The sequence below is a fragment of the Leuciscus leuciscus genome, assembly GCF_965113295.1.
Source record: "Leuciscus leuciscus genome assembly, chromosome: 22".
Taxonomy (NCBI): Eukaryota; Metazoa; Chordata; class Actinopteri; order Cypriniformes; family Leuciscidae; genus Leuciscus; species Leuciscus leuciscus.
In genome coordinates this window covers 9,559,350-9,580,441 of record NC_138746.1, presented here as the reverse complement: position 1 = coordinate 9,580,441, position 21,092 = coordinate 9,559,350, and the positions used below count along the sequence as shown (strand labels likewise).

The window sequence follows — 21,092 nt, the reverse complement described above, 5'->3', positions numbered from 1 at the left end:
CTTTGCCGAACCAAATTATTCAACTTACTCACCTTTTGAATGGTAGTGTACACTGATTTAAGTCTCACAAATTATGCTAACAGCTGATGTCTTGGCGGTAATAACCGATGATTAATTAGTTAATTTCTGATTATTAAGTCTTGTAGACTGACTCACTAAAAATAACCAATCATAAGAATAGGTTGTTTGTTATTTCCTTTCACAACTCCTGCAAATCAGACAGCTAGCGCAAAACTCAATCTTAAAGCGTAAGCTCCAAAAAACTATAAACTGGTTCTGAATAAAAACAGGTTCTCGATTCCCACTACATTTTTGTTTGTATGTGTATTTTACAGTGTGTATGTTTTCAGGTTAATGAATGTAACCACTGATGGTCCAATCCCTGAGGTTCCACCCTTACGCTCTCCGCTCCGCTCTCCTTTAAAGCGCCAGTCCTCTGTCCAATCAGCTCGCCTTGGGAGCACCAAGAGCCTATCGGCTGCTGTCTTCGCAGAGAAAGCCACGCCTCCTACCGGGGTGCAGTTTAGTAGCGAGGTTTCCCGTAGCGACGAGAACGTTCTAGACTCGCCAAGGCAGAGAAGAAGCTACGGAGCATTTCCTTTCACTCCGTCAGCTGATTCTAGCACATTCCATCAATACCGCTCTGTTGACTCCTCCATGTCTGTGGCTGACAGTGAAGCGTACTTCAGCGCCAATGAGGAGTTTGAGCCAATCAGTAGCGATGAAGGTCCAGGTACCTATCCTGGGAGGAAACGCAGAAGACGACAACAGGGTCAGCCCCACACAGAACACAGCCGCACCTCCATATACCACAGTGTTGAAGGACCTCTGTCAATCGCTGAGAGCCGCCCACCTCCGATACCTAGCCATACCTCCCAAGCCTCATTTGTCTCTGCACTTGGATTGGAGGAGGAGGGATCTGTTGAAACCGAGAAGGCGGAGACTGGCCTTCTGACAACACAGCCACATTTAATGGCTTGTTACCAAACTTACCTTGCACATTATCATGTGTCAAACTGGACTGTTAAGCAGCCAACCAATAAGAGAACATCTAAATCATCACTGCATCGTCCACTTGACCTTGACACGCCTACAAGTGAGGAGAGCTCCGCCTCCTTTGATCAGTTGTCTATCCCGTCTTTTAAGGTAAATATTTTTTCTACGTTTTTCCTTCATTGTAAAATATTATTTATGCAGTGGTGAATTTTATGAAGAAATGTCCAGGTCATATTTCACCACCAATATCGGGAACAAATATTATTTGCATAAATAAAATTAATTATATTTGTATTTCCTGAAAAATGTATCAACCCTTCCCAAATGAATAGTAACTTATGAATATATTTAACTATATATTAAACATTTTATAAATTTAAATGTTTTAAAAAAGAAGCCCTCACCTTAAATTAATATATACATGTATACATTTATTTATTGCCCTGTGTATATAAATTGTAAGTTATATAACATTATTAATTTTATTATATAAATTGTAAAGTACTTTTTATATATTAATGTGAAATAATGTTATTGTCATGAATAATAATAATAAATAATATGAAACAATAATCATTTATTAATTTAACCTGAATTCATTTTAAAAAGTAATTAGTAATTAATATTGATTCTAATTCTTTAAATATAAATATTTAAATAAAGACATTACAGAATGTTCATATTCTAAATGAACAGTATGTAATATGATAATTACTTAATACATTTCATTTTCTTCATGCAAAGAGTAACTTTAGGGTAAAATGACGTGTTTAAGTTCTTTGTAAAAGTCACCCATGTGTAAGCATGTTGTTTGTTCTTTCATTATATGTTGTGAATAATTGTATTTGTGTCCTTTTTATAGATGGTGAAGGCCGGTTTGTCTGCCAGTTCTCTATTGGACAGAGGAGTTCAGCTCATGGGCGATATAAATAGGTAATACGAGACATATCAAATCAACAGTGGTTATTTCAGTATCATGCAGCATAATTACAAGCATGCATTTTGTGTGGATGTATCTGCAGCACACCTTACACACCCCTTGACAAGCGGGCGATGGACAACACTGATGAGGACACAGTGACAGAGGACTGGACCCTTGATCAGCCTCTTGCCCAGACGAGAACCACAGCCATCGTAGAGGTCAAAGGGGCGGTCAATGTGGTCCTGACTCCTTTAGTAGCTGAAGCATTAGACAGGTCAGACATCACAGCAGCTCTCACATTGCCCACCTTGTGCTTAAAAACCCCATGACACCAAAATTATGTTTTTTCCTTCTGTCTGATATTATGATAATATTAAATAACCAAAGAGATAGACTGCATTTTTAAGAACAAAAAATTAGTCAGTACTATCATGAATAATGTGGCTGAAATACATTTTTGTGTTGTTTTTTGGTTTGTTTCTTGAATGCCTTTGGTTGAAAATGGATGACTAATCATGCACTACACAGATTTTAGTCCAAACACATGCTCTCTGAAATGAGTGTCCCTTTTCCTAATACCAACTGCATCTGACTTGCATCCAAATCATGGCTGTGATATGCCTAAAGCCTATTGGCTGTTTAGAAAAGGAACAAACAAGCCCTTCAGTATGTTTCGCTAACATAGGAGATAACTCACAGGAAAGAAAAATGTTCTCGTCAAGTGATTTAATGGGGTCTTTACTAAATGCCACAGTGTTTGTGAAATCATCTTTGTTGTTCTGTCCAGGTACATTGAGTCCATGGTTCACTTTGCCAGTATTCGCCACCCTGCATCAATCCTGGATGACCTGCATGGGAAAGTGCTTAATGAAGTGTATCAGATCAGTAAATCCACTGTCTCTGAGTCTGTAAGTGATCAATACCAACATAGAGACGTGACAGCACACTCAGTCTTTAACGTGATCATGATGAATGTTGCGTTTTCCAGAGCACAGCGAAAGCAGAGCACAAAATATCTAAGACAGAGGGAACCACCCCTGGGTCTCTGAGCACACCGCATGGACAAACCGATCTGTCAATCAAGCCTGACAATGTGAAGATAAAGGGTTTGCAGGCTAATGTCACTGTCCCAAAGGTACCTGTTTGTGTGTGTGTATGAAAGGGAGAAAGCTTGGCATGTAAAAATGGTAGACGTAAATATGTGTGCATGTTTTTTTGCAGGTGAATCTTTGTGTACTCCAGGCATCGGTAGAAGAAGGTTCACCCTCCAATAAGAGTGTCACACATGTCTCTCTTGTGGCCTTGTGTTTTGACCGGATTGCTACTCAGCTGCGCATGAATAGGTAACTGCAAATACATACATACATACATACATACATATTATATATAATAATATATATATATATATATATATATATATATATATATATATATATATATATAATTATATATAATTATATATATATATATAATTTTGACAGTTTGCACTGCTCTGACTGTTAATGTGTGATGTGTAGGGGTATAGTGGAGGACACAGAAAAGCCCTCTGCTATGATGGAGAAGTACTCGTCTGCATCTAAGATGGCACCTCAGTCCAGCGGTTCTCTCCGCTCTAATGCTGGGATCGAGAAAGGCAAGGAGATCGCAGCCAGACTCAACATACATCGCATACACAGCCAACTCCGCGGCCTGGACTCATCAGGTACACACACACACACTCACATTTATATCCATATGTATACTACATTTATTACACGTCTCTTGAGAATACTCTGATTGGTCAGTTGCTGCATTCTGCAGTCAAATAATTTTGTATGATAAAATTTTAAATAACATTGTCTCTCCTATCGCATGGATTTTCCTTTTTATTAGAAGTTATTCTAATTGGTAATAAATAATTTAACAGATTAGTCAATATTATCAATAATAATGTATGACAGAAATTTTTTTTGTGTGCGTTTTGTATATTGAATGCCTTTTGGAATTTTAATTAAGTTTGTTCCATGTTTATGTTTTTAACAGACCTTGGGGCTTGTGCCATCACTGCCATTCCTTTCAAGAAGTCCAAGGTTCTCTTCAGTTTGGAAGAAACTGATGACTTTGTTTTAGTGGATGAGACTGAGCCCTCCATCTCTACTGAACACGTCCCAGAACACACCCCTGACCATGCTCGCTCTGGGGCCAATCCTGAGAAATGGGGTTGGATTATGTTTGAGTGTGGGATTGAGAACCTCACTGTCAAAGGTATTATACACATGTGAATTTCAGATAGCATTAAAAATATATATTTCAGGAGTAAGAAATGCATGTCTGGATCTTCTCAGGTGGGCGGCAGTCAGGGGCCGTGCTCTACAGTGCTTTTGGGGTGATGGGCGAGGCCGACAACGGCGTCAGGATTGGAGTCTCGAAATCAAACGGTTCTAGTGGTTCTCAGACAGGAAGTGGCTACAGCACTGATGTATCTGATGATAACCTGCCCAATGATGGACAGAGCCCTGCATCTGAGCCCAACAACAATTCAGACTCTGACGAACAGGTTCTCATATTTTGTTCACTTATAGTTATTGGCCATTTGAGATCTTGTAGGTTTTCCTTAGGTCTTTGTTTCTCACATTATTTCTCACTCATGTTTGTCTATGGAGGATGAGGGAGTGGAGTCAGATGATCTGAAAAAGGACCTGCCGCTCTTGCCTCCGCCTCCTGACTCCAGCAGTATGAAGCTGACTATAAAGGAGATCTGGTTCAGCTTTGCTGCGCCAACCAACATTCGTTCTCAAGCTCCAGCCATGTCCAGGTACACACGTAAAAATAAAGAATATTTTTATAAAATAAAATAAATTCTAATATATATTATATATAATATTATTATATATTAGTTCTGATATCCAGATAGTTCTGATATCCAGAAAGCAGAGTGACCGTTGGCATATGCTTTCTGGATATCAGAACGTGCCAAAAATATATAATACTATTAATAATAACAATTAATTAAATATTATAAAATATATTAAAATTGAATAAAATTGAATAATCTTAAATAAGATATTTTGAATTGTTTTTACACTTGTTCACTTTACAATGATCAAACACATACACACACACACAGAATATTGGAATACAGAAAACAAGCACAATTCATTAACGAGGCTGACATTAGATAGAATTTCCTCTTTTTGTAAAACGACCAGTTGGGCAGGGGTATTTGCCAATTTAATCTCAAAAGGGGCGGATTATATTAGTAGTTGTTTTGAGAGAGAGTGCATATTGAATGTACGTGTCTACAGTGGGGGAAATGGCTAAGATTTACTGGGGGCCTTAGTTGGGGACATATTTTTAAACCATAGATGCGGAAAATCCCACTATTTTTAATTTATGTATGTAATTTGCATAGGGCTCGGCGGCTATTATGTCGATAAAAGATGAAATTCTCTCCATTTTGAACTGGAACTCCGTCCCCCCTTAAAATTCACTCCCTGGACTCAGTCCCCCCTGAGTTCCCTCCCCATTTTCAGCCCTAAGTGTATATTTGGCTGCAGAGTCTTTGATTTGGTTCAAAGGAAATCATGGATATTTGTATGGCTAATGAGGTCTATGTTGTTGAATGTGTCTGCAGGCAGCTGAATCTCTTGAGTACTGCGACCCCTGCGGTCGGTGCGTGGTTGGTTCCCATTGACCAGCTGAAATCCTCACTGCAGAAACTGGACATGGAAGCCACACTACGTGTGTGCGCGGTCATGGGCTGCATTATGACTGAGGCCCTGGAGGTCAGACTTGTTAATACTTCCACTGTTAGAAACCCATGGACTTGAGGGTTTGGACTTAACCGACCTAATTTTACGTGCATGTTTATGTGTGCTTCAATCCAACAGAAAAAGAGTATTCACATTCCATTTCGCAGCAAGTATAACCGTGTTACAAAGCGAGCCCGATATCTTCACGAGAACCCGTCCTGCTTACTGTGCAATATTCTACATCGCTACCTGCAGCAGGCCGATTACAGCATTATAGAAGAGGCCACCATGGTAAGTCTTTATGCTTGCAGAGCACATATTTGCATATGAATTAAATGTTCTTAAACTCCCGCATTGTTGAATTCTTGATTCTGATTGCTTGATGCTCATTCCAAGGCTTCCAGGTTCATTGACTGCTGTAAAGTCTGAAATTACTTCACACATGTTCTTCCAGATTGTATTAGCAGTGATGTCCTGGCTTGTTTTTGAGCTAGATAACATGAAAAATGCATTGCAATAAATTAAAGTGGTAACTGCAGCTTAAGCAGAATAATCATTTATTTTACTGATATTATTTTGAACTGTCTGTTGTTAATTATTCCTTGCTAATCTTTTATTACGTATGCATCTTTATCTTTTTAGAATGATGGACTGCCCGCTCTGGTCACCCTGAGGAAAGGTATGGTGGCACTTGCACGTCAGTGGATGAAATTCATAGTTGTCACTCAGGGCTTTAAGGCGGTTGGTTTGCCACGTCCCAATCAGCTTCCTAAGCCCAAAGAGCCAGACCTCATCGAGCCTGATCAGACACAGGCGCCGGACAGTGGTGCTGCCCTGCAGAGTGACACCAGCGCTGATGGAGCCGAGTTTGAGTTTGATGCGGGTAATTATATTAAATCTGAAATCTTGTAGAGCTTTTTTTGAACATTATACTTTATCTATATTTTGTGTTATTTATGTGCATTTTAGGCACTGTAAGTGAACATACAATGCTGTTAGAGGGAGTATGTAGTCGTCCTGCTCCTACCGGTAACTCTGCCCCTGTGACTGGAGTCGAGATCATGAGAAAACTGTCCAAATCTCACACACACAATGAGTCAGCACTCAGGATCAAGGTTTGTGTGGGTCTGTTTTGTTGACACTGTGTATAAGTTTATGATAGATCTGGAAACGAAATGCCTTTTTTCTTTTTTAGGGTTCCCACCCTTACCAGTCCCTGAGCTACACGAGTGGAGATACAGCAGCTGATTCTCCCGCTCATGTCAGTCGGGCAGGGCTGCAGTCCAATCATAGCCCTAGGAAGGAATCGTTGCTAAGCTACTTGACAGGAAGCATCCACAGTCTGCACAACCTATTAGAAGCAACGCCCCTTCGAGCAAACGAACAAACCGCACCCAAGAGCAGCTCCCTGACACGTACAAGTACATGATTTTCTTCATTCAGAGTTTATTGCTTTTTGCAATCTAATATTAGACGGGTTAAAATGTGAACTAGGAAGACGACTGCATTTTCTTGATATATGGTGTTTCCTGTGAGAGCGGATTTCTATAACCTAATTGTGTTTGATTTTTTTTCTTCTTCTTTTTTTGTATTATTTTTCTACCCAGAGAGTGTCTGCATGTCAAATACCATAAAAGTACAGAGAAACCAAACTGGGTTGGAGACTAAAATTAACATAAAATACAAACAAAAATTCAACCGTTTTAATTGTTTCAAGTGAATTTAGGCTTAACACTATTTTAATGTACATTATGAAAAATAGATATTAATTTAGAGATTTTCTGAAGATTACAATTAATAGTGTTATTGTAATAAATTGTAATAACATTTTATAAATTATTAGTGTTTTTAAAGAATAACTTTGAGTGTTAGATGATGGTAATCCAGATATTGATAATATAGGGAAAATAAGCATGCAGAATTAAATTTCCAATATCTGATACAAGTTAATGATAGAGAAAATCTGTCACTCAGTAATAGTTACTCTTTTGAATTAACTGTTATTTTTTGTATTTTCATTTTATTTTTTTAATAACTTTTTGTGCATTTGTTATTTAAAAAAATAAATAAATTCCATTTAGCTTTGATCAATTTTTTTTCTTTCTTTCTTTCTTTTTTTTTCTTTTTCTTCTTCTCATTTTTAGTAATTTTTTTAGGGATGCACATATACACACATTGAATCGTGTGTGTATATATAGAATATATACTGTATATATAGGTGCATCCCTAAAAAACGACTTCTACTGACTTGTATATGACAAAGACTTGATCAGTGTGCTAACAACCCCTCAGAACACCTTATCAAACACGTCACTGTGCCGTTGAAACCACCTACTATTCAAAATCTAGTTAACGCTAAATGTCTCTTGTTTTTGGGTAGGCAACTTTGTGGGTGCAGACGTGTTAACGGAACACCCTCTTCTTTCGGAGCCGTTTTCCGTCAGCTTCTACAACTGGATGTCAAACGCTGTTGGCAACCGAACAGGCGGCAATGTCCAGGACTCTCCCCTCAACCGCTCTCAACACAACAGCCTGCAGACCGGAGGTGAGCGATTAGTGTACTGACAGAAGTATACGAGGATGAAGTCTGTTGACTGTATGTGACCATGCATCTATATCTGTCCATGATGCTGTGATTAGTGACTCAGTGACTTATTGGAGTATGTTCATTTTGCACTGAATGTCTTTAACTCTTTACATACAGGAGTGCTCCCCACCATTCCTTCTGCATCAGATTTTAACACTGTACTGTCCAGTGATCAGAATACACTGGACACACACTCTCAGCACACACACTCCCAGCACAGCACAAGTCAGGAGGACCTGCTTGAACAAGATGAGACGAATCTCTGCCCTGCAGCTGTACAGCTAGCTGACGCACAGGTGTGTGCACCAGGAATACTTATTAATTTGTTATTGTTTATTTATGACCATTGCACATGTTATTGCCTCTCTCATTCTGTTTGTGTGTGTCTCTCTTGGGATTATCCATACAGGTTGTTTTCAAGCCTTTGTTGAGTCACATTGGTATCCAGCCCCAGGATGCTCCTCCACTCAGTTACAAGATGTATTTTGGGGAGCACCTATCCTTCAGCGGCACTCTTGAGTGTTTGAGAGCTGACATTGTCGACTCTGACACCAGCAAAGAAAGGAAGAACAAACGAGCACACAGGTAACACGGATGTCCCATGCCAGCTTTTATCTTTCTAGAGATATCCTAGAAAGAGTAATCCCCCCCTTTTCAGAGTTTCATTTGGGTAAATTTATCGTTTTTTTATTTTTATTATAAAAATAATTAAATGAATATTCAAATATTACAAAAACTGCAAATGTATATCTTTATCAACACATTGTCAAAATGAATAACCAGTCAATAAGCGCACAAAACAAAAAAGGTCTTCATTTTGAGTTGACCATGACAGTAACTATGACTAACTTGTTTACTACAAACAAATGATCTGAAGTCATTTATTTCACATGTAGAGTAGTGAGGGAGCTTTGTGGAGTTCTGACCATATGCAAAGTTTTGGATCCGATTTGAACTTTCGGTGTGTTGGAATATTTGATCTTTTGCGGGTAGAATGAATGCGACCGCCTGACCGGATGTGATGTGTTCTAATTGAAACTATGAGCGCAAAGCAAGAATTACCAATATTTTTGCACTAAAATGTCATTCTTTAAACACTATTTCTGTAAATGTGGTTATGAATAGCTATGTGAAATAATTATTTTAAAATTATTACATAAATATTTACATTGATTAGATATTGTTGTTCTCTCAAATGTATTGGCAGCCATTTATTTTATCCTATATTTATCATTATTCATTCATTTTACATTACACAGTGAAGTGGAACTTGGTCTGTTTTTCCCTTGCCGTCCCACAATGAACAATTGTCTACTTTACCTACTGAGTACTCAAGCAGTCATAATGTTGCATATCTCTAATTTTAGTATGGTGTTTTTTTGTGTTTCAGGCAGGGCATGGTAAATCTCCCCCCTCTTGATTTCAAGCCTGCCCTGATGATTGAGACTTTCAGTTTGAATGCAGTCGTGCTAGAGAAGTGCATGTCAACCCCTCCCTCTGCCAGTGCGCTGTCTTTCCACGAGCTGAGCCGGAGACCCCAGGCTAGCGTGCACTGCCATTTTACCCTCGCTTGTCAGGCGATTCGCCAGCATGTGGATATGGCCCTGGTCCGCCTCATTCACCAGTTCAGCACAATGATTGATGACATAAAAGCCACACAGACTGACATCAAACTCAACCGCTACACCGCCGGCTCCTCTTCCCCCACGCCCACCAAGGCACGGCCTTATCGAGAATTCCGCTCATCTGATTTCAGCCGTAGTTCTCGTGGGAGCCTGAACGGAGCTGCTCGACTGGGCACTCAGAAGAACAAACGCACCGTGGTCGGGCCAGGCCTGGACACACTGACCAGGAATCGAGAGCCTCGTGGAAGGGGGACGCTGGGACGTTCAGAGCGAAGAACGTCAAAAGTATCGCGGAAAGGTTCACGCGATGTGGCGGATCACATGACCATTCAGATGGATGACTCGGACTCCATCACAGTGTCAGAACAGAGCGAGCCGTCGGCCGAATGCTGGCAGAACATGTACAAACTTCTTAATTTCTACTCACTCATATCAGACCCCACAGGCATCCTGGAGAAGAACCAAGACAACGCCCTCTCAGGTAGGACTTCCTGCTCTGTTGATTTAAATTGCTTTTATTTTCTTAAAGAAAAAACATATATAAATAAAATATATTTTTGGCTATTATTTTCAAGAAAATCTGTGATAATTAAATGTATTATTTAATGCGAGTAAAGATTAATTTATTAAATTATGATTTTAATTTTACTATATTCTCAAATATGATTCTTATAAAATGTTCAGTTCTGTGATACAGTAATGAGTGTCATCCCTGGTGAATACAATAAATGTATATTAAAAGACACTACAGCAGATTATTGCACCATGATGTATAAATACTTTACAGTTTAAATATGTCATTATTTGATTATACATTATGGTAAAAAGATATTGTGGTAATGATATTTAGAGAGAGGAAACACTGTCTCATACATTGCCGTAAAAATAATGTCATGTTGCAAAAAAAATTATTTTAGCATCTTACGTTGCATCTGACTGGTATAAACATATCTGCCAGCATAATAATCTTTGCTTTTGGCCAAATTTGCCTATTCAACTGTTTATTTTTGCTATTCAGAGGGTGGGAGGAGCCCTGCGGATCCTCCTTGTCGATTGGTGTTTGAATCGGAGGGCGAGACGCCGCCCAGTCGGCTTGGTCGTAGGCGGAGTTTGGTAAGCTCTGAGCCCCAGCATGTGACGCTGATCGTGTTTGGCGTTGGCATGGTGAACCGCACACATCTGGAAGCAGACATTGGAGGACTAACCATGGAGGCAGAGCTTAAGAAAATACATGGCAGTTTTACTTTAAAGGAGAAAATGAAGGGTAATGCAAACAGCATTCACACACTTTAAAATATTAAAATATCTTATCCACCAACTAAAACCTTGCAGATGAAATATCCTGTAATTCCTGTTCTCTTGCTGTAGACATTCTCCATCAGAAGATGACTGAGACCTGTGCCTCGGCCCATATCGGATGTGTGAACATTGTGCTTCTGGAAGGAATCTCACCAGATATACAGTCAGTAGTTCCCTTAACACCAGGCTTTAAGACCTATTGAATTCTCTATCAGTTATCATTGTCCTCCTTTATATAAATCCATTTACTTTGAAGTGTAATTTTTCGGTGACACTTTATTTTGATGGTCCACTTCAGACATTTTTCTAACTACAAGTAACTTTGCAACTACATTTCAATTACCAGTCATTAAAATATTGCTTAATATATTGCTTAATGACTGTCTGCTTAATATCTGCTAACACTTTATTTTGATAACAGTCTATTAATACCCTAATGAGAGTTAGTTGATATGTAGTTGCAGAGTTACTCATATTTAGTAGAAGGTCAAAAGTGGACCATCGAAATAAAGTTTAACTTATTTTTCTTTCTACAATTATTTCCAATTCCAGTTTCACATGCAATACACTTTAAGCTGCTGGCAGGTTGACTTTCCTGAAGAATGTAAACGTATCTCTTGTTCTGTTTATTTGATCGGTCTGACAAATCAACTTACGGACTAATTACTAAATTATACAAAATTCAGGACCTCGTATACTTTCTCTGAATGAGGGACCAAAGTTACTACGGTTAAAAAGTTTGAGGTCGGTAAGATTGTTTTTATGATTTGAATGAAAAATCTCTGATGCTCACCAAGGCTGCATTTAGTTTATCAAAATACAGTAACACAGTAATATTTTAAAATGTGATTTATCCCTATGATGGCAAAGCTGAATTTTTTGTTTTTTTTTCTAATAATTTATTGTCATGCATCAAGCATTAATTTGAAATAGAAATGGATGCTTGCTATATACTGTAAACTATAAATGTATTTTATTAATTCCAAACCTTGAATAATAGTGTATTTATAGACCAGATTGTCATAGAGAGTTGACCATGTTTCTAGCAACCACATGACAACAAGCTTAAAACAATCAAAAACTAAAAAAAAATTAAACTGCACCCTGGGAACGACCCACAACACCTTAGCTTCAGGAAATGTAAAATACGTTTCCAGTTTCAGCCATGCAGCCTTTGTAATGCAACGTCTGAATCTGGATTTTAAATGCAATTTATTCCTAGCATATTCTCTGCTATTGTCATATTTTAAAATAGTTTGAAGTCATTCTTGGATCTGTTTTTGTTCTGATGGTCTCTTTTTCAAATGTATTTCTAAGAGTACAGATTTATCACAGCATATGTGACAGTTTTGAAATGTTTTCTGTGGATAACTTCCCCTCTTCTATCTTCCTCCTCTCTACTCTCCTCTGTTCTCTCTATCTGTCATTTTCCCCCCCATTTTTTTCTGCCTCTCTCGCTGGCAGACTAGAGGATTTTCCAACCTCACCTACCAGCACAACCAAGCAGGAGTTCCTGTATGTCTAAGTTTCCTCAGTAACCTTGTCCTTTTCTCCATTACCATTCATAACATCTCCATAATATTTGGATATCAGAGTCCTTCCATATGTCAATCATATGACACATGGTGTTCACTCTTACTTTCATAACATTTCATACCCTCTCTAACCCGCCACAGCTCTCTCATATAAATGCTTCACAGATATAGTATCTTCAAACAGTGGTCAGTGAAATCATAACATCCTCATAACACTATTTTTCAAATCATATTTATTAATGCTGTCAGTAGGTTATTTAAATGGTTTTCTACTACCTAGTGTCACTGAGAAAGGCTTTTGACTATCGGCATGAAGTCTGGACCACTTCACAGGTTATTCTGACCAAGATTTGCCCACTTAATGTGCTCATAATCCCATTGATTGGTCAATTTTTGGGGAAGAATCCAGTAATTTCAATAGAACTTCACTTGACTGGAAATTTCACGTTAGGGTGAAACTCGGATTTCGCAACGGTCCTAGTTGGTCATTTGCAACCGAAAGTTGCTTTAACTTTGCTACATCGCTACATTATTGACATTTGACACTTTTGATGTTTAAGTGCAGTTTTATCTGAAATCAGTGATGCAATAATAATAGATTGGCTTGGAGGTCTTTGAGAACAGTTTCACCAAAAATATGTGAATTGTTTTACCCTGTTCTTCCAAATGTAATAAGTAGAGAGTATTTCACAAACTCAGAACTCAGAACAGAAAACCGATTATAAAGTTTTGCTCGTGGAAATTGAGTTCATGTGCTGCTATATGCCTCATACAAAAGTCTTTTAATATCTTTTAATACTTGATGCTTCAAACCTGGGAAAAGCTGTCAAATCCAGTGATTAGTTCCTCCTCAAATGCGCTCATTGCAGCAGCCCGGTGGATGTAATTGCATATCTGTCAGGCAATCTGATTGGAGCTTGTCATTTTGGCAAGTGTTTGCCAATCTTGTGATTTTTTTTTATTTATTTATTTTTTCCTGTGCAGTATGAATAAGATGGACAGTCCAAGGTCAAGCTATCAGGGGCTGAAACTCTCCCGTTCCTCTTTTCTATTAATCCATCTAGATCTCTCTCTCGTTGCAGTTCCCATATCCACAAGGCCTCGTTTCCAGCCACATGAACATTTCACTTGTACATTTTGCCAAAGTCTGTCTATACATTTCACAGACATTGTTTTATGTGACTGCTCGGTGTAACGTTCAAGCTGTGATTTCAAAGTGAGCATTTGGAGTAAGTTCCTTTTGTTTGTGTGTATTTGTATATTAGGACTGTGGTGAAGTGTAACATCGCAAAGTCCCAGGCTTTATATAGTGCGCAGCGTGGGCTGAAGACCAATAATGCTGCAGTATTTAAAGTGGGTGCTATCTTCATCAACATCCCGCAACATCCTGCAACGCTGCACAGCATGATGGTCCGCAGCTCCCATCAGCTCTCAAAACAGATTTCAGACCTCATCCGTCAGCCCTCCAACATGTGAGGCAAACCTATGGCACTTTCTTTTCACAACTCCTGTTGTCGCCGATATTAAATGTGGCTTTTGTTTGTCGCCGATATTAAATTTAAATCGGTTTCCTGTTTTCATCAGCCCTCCTCCCAACCGAGAAGAGACGCCAACTCCGCAGCCCTCTGAAGTGAGTGTCAATCAAACTCCAGTGGAGGCCAGTGAGTTTCCTCAGCTGCCCGAGGGACTGGAGAAGAAGCCAATCGTGTTGAAATTCAGCGCTATGCTCGATGGGATCACTATTGGCGCAGCCCTATTGCCCTCTCTTAAAGCAGAATACAAGATGGGTCGCATGAAAAGCCATGGCATGACTGGTACCCACAATTCCACAAGCGAATTGCTAATTTATTCCATAACACACTGGAAAACACAGATGCAACAATTAAAAATTATTAACGTTTTACTGTCTCCCTCTCACAGGCGCTCAGACGCGTTTTACTTTCGAACTGCCCAATCATAAGCTGTGTTTCCAGTCAAAGGTTTCCCCTGTGGACGTGTCGGCCATGCCCCCCACTGCCAGCCTAAATCTGCCTCCCGTCACCATGTCAGGACAGTACATTATACAGGAGCACGAGGGCCACAGCGACACAGCCTGGGCCCCAGAATACAGCAACTATCTGCAGGGAAATTACTTGCGCTGTGTAGCTGAGGTGTGTCATTGACCTTTCAATGAGAATTTGTTCTAAATACTGTGCCTGATTATCAGTTTGTTCCAGCATTACAGATGGATGCATATGGTTGAAATAGAGCATTTTAGAATTTTTTTTCTTCATTTTTAGATTGGATCTTTCGAACACAACTTGACCACAGATTTGCTCAACCACCTAGTCTTCTTACAAAAGGTCTTCATGAAGGAGGTCAATGAGGTCATCCAGAAAGTGTCAGGTATGTGTGTTGAAGAACAAGTAGCATAAATGGAGAACTTTTTCCATCTATTTAATTTATTTTATATCATTTTTATTATTTATTTTAGTTTTTGTTATGCATTTTTTGTTGTTGTTGATTCTTTTACTTGACCAGCTGTGTGAAATGCTTGTGTTTCTGTAGGAGGGGAACAACCAATCCCACTGTGGAATGAACACGATGTGTCAACAGATGGCGACAAACCTAAAATCCTGCTTTACTCTCTAAATCTGACGTTTAAGGTTTGGACTTCCTTAAATTATGTATTTATTTGTTAAGGTTAATTCTGCAGACTTTTTGAATATGTTTCTCTTTTGCAGGGGATTCAAATGACGGCCACCACTCCTTCAATGAGGGCGGTACGCTTTGAAACGGGCTGGATTGAGCTTGAACTGTCCAATCGGGTTCAGTGCAAGACTACTCCCACAGGAAGTAACTACCTGAAGCTTTTTGGGAAATGTCAAGTGGATCTCAACTTGGCTTTGGGGCAAATCGTCAAACATCAGGTAGCCACTGTTATAGAAATGAGCGTTTCTTCATGCTCTGTTATTCATTATTGTCATATAAAGTTTTCTTGTGGATGCATGAGAGTGTTATAACACTTTCTCTTGCAGGTGTATGAGGAGGCGGGGTCAGATTTCCACCAGGTGGCGTACTTCCGCACTCGAATCGGTTTGCGCAATGCTCTGCAGGAGGAGATCAGTGGCAGCTCTAACAAAGAGGCCGTCCTGATCACCCTCAACCGTCCTATTGTTTTTGCTCAACCAGTGGCATTTGACAGAGGTCAGTCCACACTTAGCTTGTTTTTTTTTCATGTGTGTCCATTGGGGAATTTTTGGGGGTTTGTAATTGCGTATTTGTATGTCGTCTTTTTTTTAGCTGTGCTGTTCTGGCTGAACTATAAGGCTGCCTATGATAACTGGAAGGAACAACGCTTGGCTCTCAACTCGGACATTCATATGGCCACAAAAGAAGTGGTAGACAAACTGCCAGCAATACAGCAGACCAGCGCCCAGGCCTTCAGCACTCTCTTTCTACAGCTCACTGTCAATGACCTGGGCATCTGCCTACCTATCACCAACTCTACACAGGTGGATCCTCACTTATGCATCTATTTATCATTCTTTTTATGTTTAAACTCATCAGGGCTGTGTTTCTCAAAAGCATCGTAGGCCTAAGTAGATCGTAGAACCATTGCCACCAGTGGTCTCTACGATCAACTTAGCTTACGATTCTTTTGAGATACGCAACCCAGATTAGTGTGAACCAATTGTGATTGGCCTTTAACTGTAAAAAGCACTGCCTGTCTTGTATTACACTCTTGCACATGAATTGTTTGCATGATTGAAGTTAAATGTTTGTTACTGTTTCCTATTGTACATTAGGCCAATCACAGTATTGATTTTGACACTGGCTCAGCACTGGTGTTGACCATCGAGAGTACGCTAATAACAGCCTGTTCCTCCGAGTCTCTGGTCAGCAAAGGACATTTTAAAAACTTTTGCATTCGATTTGCTGAGGGGTTTGAGACAACCTGGGATGACTGGAAACCTGAGATCAGAGGAGAACTGGTCATGAATGCCTGTGAGTAACACTCAATGTTAATGTGTTGTATCTATTTTTGGCCCTATTACGCTCCCCTGATTCTTCAAAGACTCAATGTGGCTTTTCAGGTGTTGTCCCTGATGGTACTTATGAGGTTTGCTCCAGAACAACAGGCCAGGCCTCTGCAGGTTTGTGTGAAATGATCTTCTGAATTAATTTAACTTGGTCTATTCAACAAACAAAAAAAAATCAACAATAAAAATGATAAAAGGACACTTTTGCATGCACTGCTGTTCAAAAGTTTGGGGTTGGTAAAATTGTTTAATGTTTTTGAAAGAACTCTCATATGCTCTCCAATGCTGTATTTATTTGATAAAAATACAGTAAAACAGTAATATTATGAAATATTATTACAATTTAAAATAACATTTTAATATATTTAAAACATATATATATTCTTGAGATAGAAAGCTGAATTTTCAGCAGAATTACCCCAGTCTTCAGTGTCACATGATCCTTGTAATATGCTGATTTGGTGCTCAAGAAACATTTCTTAATATTTTTTTCAATGTTGAAAACAGTTAAACAATGCTGCCTTATATTTTTGTGAAAACAATTTCAGAATTCTTTGATGAATAGAAATTGCAAAAAATCTATAATGTAGTATAAGCATTTATAATGTTACAAAGCAAATTCTGTCACTTTTATTGATCAATTTAAATGAGTCACTACATCAATTTCTTCCAAAGCGGGCTTTTAAACGCCTATTATAAGCGTTTATATTTTAGACCTGATGGAAAATTACGTACATACTTTAAAAAAACTGACTGACCCCAATCTCTTGAAAGGGAGTGTACATTGATAAAATGGCCACATAAAGACCATGCATTTGAAAGTAAACATTGTCAATGTTGATTTAATGCTGACTTCATATTTGACTTTTTGTCTGTATCCAATAACAAACCCATTCAATTCTCCAGAGAGCAGCAGCGCAGGGACGTGGACCCTTAATGTGTTGTGGAAGATGTGTGGTATCGATGTGCACATGGATCCCAACATCGGCAAGCGTCTGAATGCTCTGGGTAACACACTCACATCTCTGACCGGTGAAGAGGACACCGATGACATCACAGACCTCAACTCGGTCAACATGGCTGACCTGTCAGACGAGGACGAGAGTGATGGCATGTCTCCCCCCATACACATGGTCAGAGCTCACATTTTTTATGTCACTAACATTTGTTGGCTCACCTTTATTGTCATTGTAAAGTGTTTGGGGCTATTTTTCTATTTTTAATTGACATTGTCTGTTTCTTTTATTTTATTGTTTGGATATTAATGTCATTTTTGTGTTCAAAACACGCTATGTGAAGTTTCTTCTTTGTATTTGGTCTCAATGTCTGTGTAGTAGTGTGTGTCTGTGTTTGTTTTAAACCGGCCCATGTTTGCAGTGTCCTGAAGGTGATCTCAGCCCCAGACTTTCGTTCAGGAAGCGGCTGGTGAACAGCATTCTGGGCATTAGCCCCAGCCCCCCTCCCCTCTCACCTTCTGAGTGTCGTAATATTTCTCCATCATCCACAATCACTCGGCTAAAGTCGAGAAGTGTTCGCCTGCCATCCTCAGCCAATGCAGAACGAACTAGAAATCCCAGACCCCTGTCCTGGGGCTGTGTATGTACATTAGAGAGTTTGCTTTTTAATCCTCTCTGTTTCTCTGTCACATCCTTTCTCTCCATATTGTTCCTACTCTCAGGGTGAAAGGTTCTTTTAAGATTAGTCAAATTGCTCAAAACCTTGATGAATTGTGCCTTGAACTCTTGGTTTTGAGCAACTGAAATATGTTGAGCGAATCTGGAGTATACGGTTTCCTGCTGCTTTTTAGTCTCATCTGATTCCTTTCCATGAGAAACGAGTGGCCAGTCACATCTTCTCATTTCGCATTTCCAAAGGATGCATTTCTCATGAATTGTCTTTGCTTCAGTAATCAGTTTTTTTGGGGTGGTGTTTTGATTTTGTTTGTCTGCAATGATCCACACTTGTTTTGACAGTGTTTAATATTCTGTGTGATTTTGGAAAATATTCTTATGCATGACTGTGCCTAGGGCTGGGCAGAATGATGGTAAAAAACTGTGCGACTGTTGAAATATGCCAGAAGGTCATGATATAACATTCATGTTAATATGTAAATGTACAGAACCGATCAAAAGTTTGGAAACATTACTATTTATTATTTTTTAAAGAAGTTTCTTATGCTCATCAAGCCTGCATTTATTTGATCAAAAATACAGAAAAACTTTAATATTGTAAAAATATTAGTACAATTTAAAATTCTATTTTAATATACTTTAAAATATAATTTATTTCTGTGATGCAAAGATGATTTTTCATCAGCCATTACTCCAGTCTTCAGTGTCACATGATCCTTCAGAAATCATTCTAATATGCTGATTTATTATCAATGCTGGAAACTGCTGCTTAATTTTTTTACAGTTTTTTTTTTAGAACCTGTGATACTTTTTCCAGGATTCTTTGATGAATAAAAAGTTTAAAAGACCAGCATTTATTCAAAATAGAAATCTAATATTGTCTAACTGTAGTAATAATACATCACAATATTACTGTATTTACTGCATTTTTTTTATCAAATAAATGCAGCCTTAGTGCGAATAAGAGACCTCTTTCAAAAACATTTAAAAATCGTACAGACAACAAACATTTGAACAGAAGTGTAAATGTATGCTTTAAATATTTGTCAAAAAATATATAAAGTGGTGTATAACATTTCTGAATCGCTCATACCGTGATTTTGTCATACCGCCCACCCCTAAGTATGTCTTGCATCTAAATGTGTTGTATTGACAGTAGTTTCCCTCTTACAGGAGTCCGTTGACCTGCGGAGGCAGGCAGTTATGAGCAATCAGATAATCGACGCTCGTGGACGAAAGTTCTCCAAGCGCCTGGTGGACATTAGAGAACTCAATGAGCAGGCCAAAGTCATTGATGATCTCAAGTAATGTCAGCCTAACATTAAGAACTAAAATACCTAAATTAATTGGCTTCTGCCTAAAATAAATCCCTATTAATCTTTTTTTTTTTTTTAAGGAAACTGGGTGCAAGTGAAAGCACTATTAACCAGGAAATCCAGCGCTACCAACAGTTGGAATCTGTCGCTGTCAATGATATCCGCCGAGATGTGCGCAAGAAGCTGCGGCGCTCCAGCATGCGGGTAAGAATCGCTTTGATTCAGCTTTATTACTGCTTATTAATTATACACTGTAAGTCTGGTAGAGATGAAATGGTTATGCTTTGTTTAGGCTGCATCTTTGAAAGATAAATGGGGTTTAGGGTACAAGCCCAGCTACAGCAACAGCAGGTCAAAGAGCATCTCAACAACAGGCAGACCAGCAATGAAGAGGTCGGATAGACCCAGGTACACACTCACTCACACTCACACGTGCAAACACTCTCAGTTATTTGCAGATGGGTTAATGTCTTTCAGTTACAAATCCTTACTTTCTTTCATTTTGTCTCTTTAAAGGGATGACCTGCCCGATATCAAAGTGGATGCATCATCTCCAGCACCAAGGGTTACCTTCAACATCGACACGGTAGTGTGCATGCATACATCTGTGTGTGTCTGACTCTGAAATGTCTGACTTTGTTTATTTGAAATGCTTTATTCATCTTTTTGTCGTCATTCTAATGCTGCATTCACACCATGTCGTAATTACCGTAAAAAAAGCGCTTGTTTGTTTTTGAATCGCTCTCGCGGTTCTTTGATGTCGTATAGCGATCGATCTGAACAGCGGCGCTTCAAATCGAACACACCTTAAATCTGCAGTGGTCAGGTGGTACAGCGGCCACATGGTACGAGTCGTAGCTCTCAGAAAATTGCTAATTCTACCATCGTTGTGGTAATTACGACATGGCGTGAACGCACCTTAATGTTCCATCTTCATGTTCATTGTTTACATGTCAACGAAGCTGTAAAGTTGAATAAAGCTTTGCTTTTGATATACACTACCATTCAAAAAATATACTTTTTTTCAGCAAGGATGCATTAAATTGAAGTAAAAAAAACATTTATAATGTTAGAAAACAGTTCTATTTCAAATAAATGCTGTTTTTTTTAAACTTTCTATTCATCAAGTCCTGAAAACATTTATTATGGTTTCCACAGAAATATTAAGCTCAACTGTTTTCATCTTTTGATAATAGAAATGTTTCTTGAGGACCAAATTTGCATACAAAACAGTTTTCACTTTTTAAAATATTACAGAATTTTTGGTAATACATTTTTTGATCACCAATTTGGTGAGCATAAACATTTTTTTTTAAATATAACGATTGTGAACTTGGACAGACACACGTCACACTCAGTGGTTTTATAGTTTCACCTGCAAGTACTTCACTCTTGACTTTATAAAAGCCACATGTATAGTATACACAT

General features: G+C 38.7%; 1 protein-coding gene across 4 annotated transcripts in view; it reads left to right on the top strand.

Moving 5' to 3' along the window:
• The window catches only part of kiaa1109 (KIAA1109), a 55,125-nt gene that overhangs the window by 19,471 nt on the left and 14,562 nt on the right, over positions 1 to 21,092 (top strand). For 3 of the 4 annotated variants that reach the window (XM_082154702.1, XM_082154700.1, XM_082154699.1), the window contains exons 28-64: positions 351 to 1,146; positions 1,859 to 1,929; positions 2,019 to 2,192; positions 2,706 to 2,826; positions 2,907 to 3,053; positions 3,140 to 3,261; positions 3,436 to 3,620; positions 3,941 to 4,162; positions 4,243 to 4,454; positions 4,561 to 4,712; positions 5,532 to 5,682; positions 5,788 to 5,940; positions 6,292 to 6,532; positions 6,619 to 6,764; positions 6,845 to 7,070; positions 8,030 to 8,194; positions 8,354 to 8,532; positions 8,646 to 8,821; positions 9,627 to 10,342; positions 10,880 to 11,125; positions 11,230 to 11,323; positions 13,961 to 14,167; positions 14,280 to 14,509; positions 14,616 to 14,845; positions 14,975 to 15,080; positions 15,243 to 15,340; positions 15,419 to 15,604; positions 15,713 to 15,881; positions 15,978 to 16,189; positions 16,484 to 16,682; positions 16,772 to 16,831; positions 17,624 to 17,850; positions 18,095 to 18,313; positions 19,522 to 19,652; positions 19,745 to 19,868; positions 19,957 to 20,072; positions 20,181 to 20,250. In XM_082154702.1, the coding sequence (XP_082010828.1) occupies positions 351 to 1,146; positions 1,859 to 1,929; positions 2,019 to 2,192; positions 2,706 to 2,826; positions 2,907 to 3,053; positions 3,140 to 3,261; positions 3,436 to 3,620; positions 3,941 to 4,162; positions 4,243 to 4,454; positions 4,561 to 4,712; positions 5,532 to 5,682; positions 5,788 to 5,940; positions 6,292 to 6,532; positions 6,619 to 6,764; positions 6,845 to 7,070; positions 8,030 to 8,194; positions 8,354 to 8,532; positions 8,646 to 8,821; positions 9,627 to 10,342; positions 10,880 to 11,125; positions 11,230 to 11,323; positions 13,961 to 14,167; positions 14,280 to 14,509; positions 14,616 to 14,845; positions 14,975 to 15,080; positions 15,243 to 15,340; positions 15,419 to 15,604; positions 15,713 to 15,881; positions 15,978 to 16,189; positions 16,484 to 16,682; positions 16,772 to 16,831; positions 17,624 to 17,850; positions 18,095 to 18,313; positions 19,522 to 19,652; positions 19,745 to 19,868; positions 19,957 to 20,072; positions 20,181 to 20,250 (7,279 nt within the window). The remainder of the gene's footprint in view (positions 1 to 350; positions 1,147 to 1,858; positions 1,930 to 2,018; positions 2,193 to 2,705; positions 2,827 to 2,906; positions 3,054 to 3,139; positions 3,262 to 3,435; positions 3,621 to 3,940; positions 4,163 to 4,242; positions 4,455 to 4,560; positions 4,713 to 5,531; positions 5,683 to 5,787; positions 5,941 to 6,291; positions 6,533 to 6,618; positions 6,765 to 6,844; positions 7,071 to 8,029; positions 8,195 to 8,353; positions 8,533 to 8,645; positions 8,822 to 9,626; positions 10,343 to 10,879; positions 11,126 to 11,229; positions 11,324 to 13,960; positions 14,168 to 14,279; positions 14,510 to 14,615; positions 14,846 to 14,974; positions 15,081 to 15,242; positions 15,341 to 15,418; positions 15,605 to 15,712; positions 15,882 to 15,977; positions 16,190 to 16,483; positions 16,683 to 16,771; positions 16,832 to 17,623; positions 17,851 to 18,094; positions 18,314 to 19,521; positions 19,653 to 19,744; positions 19,869 to 19,956; positions 20,073 to 20,180; positions 20,251 to 21,092) is intronic. The other variant, XM_082154701.1, reaches the window with a different exon arrangement.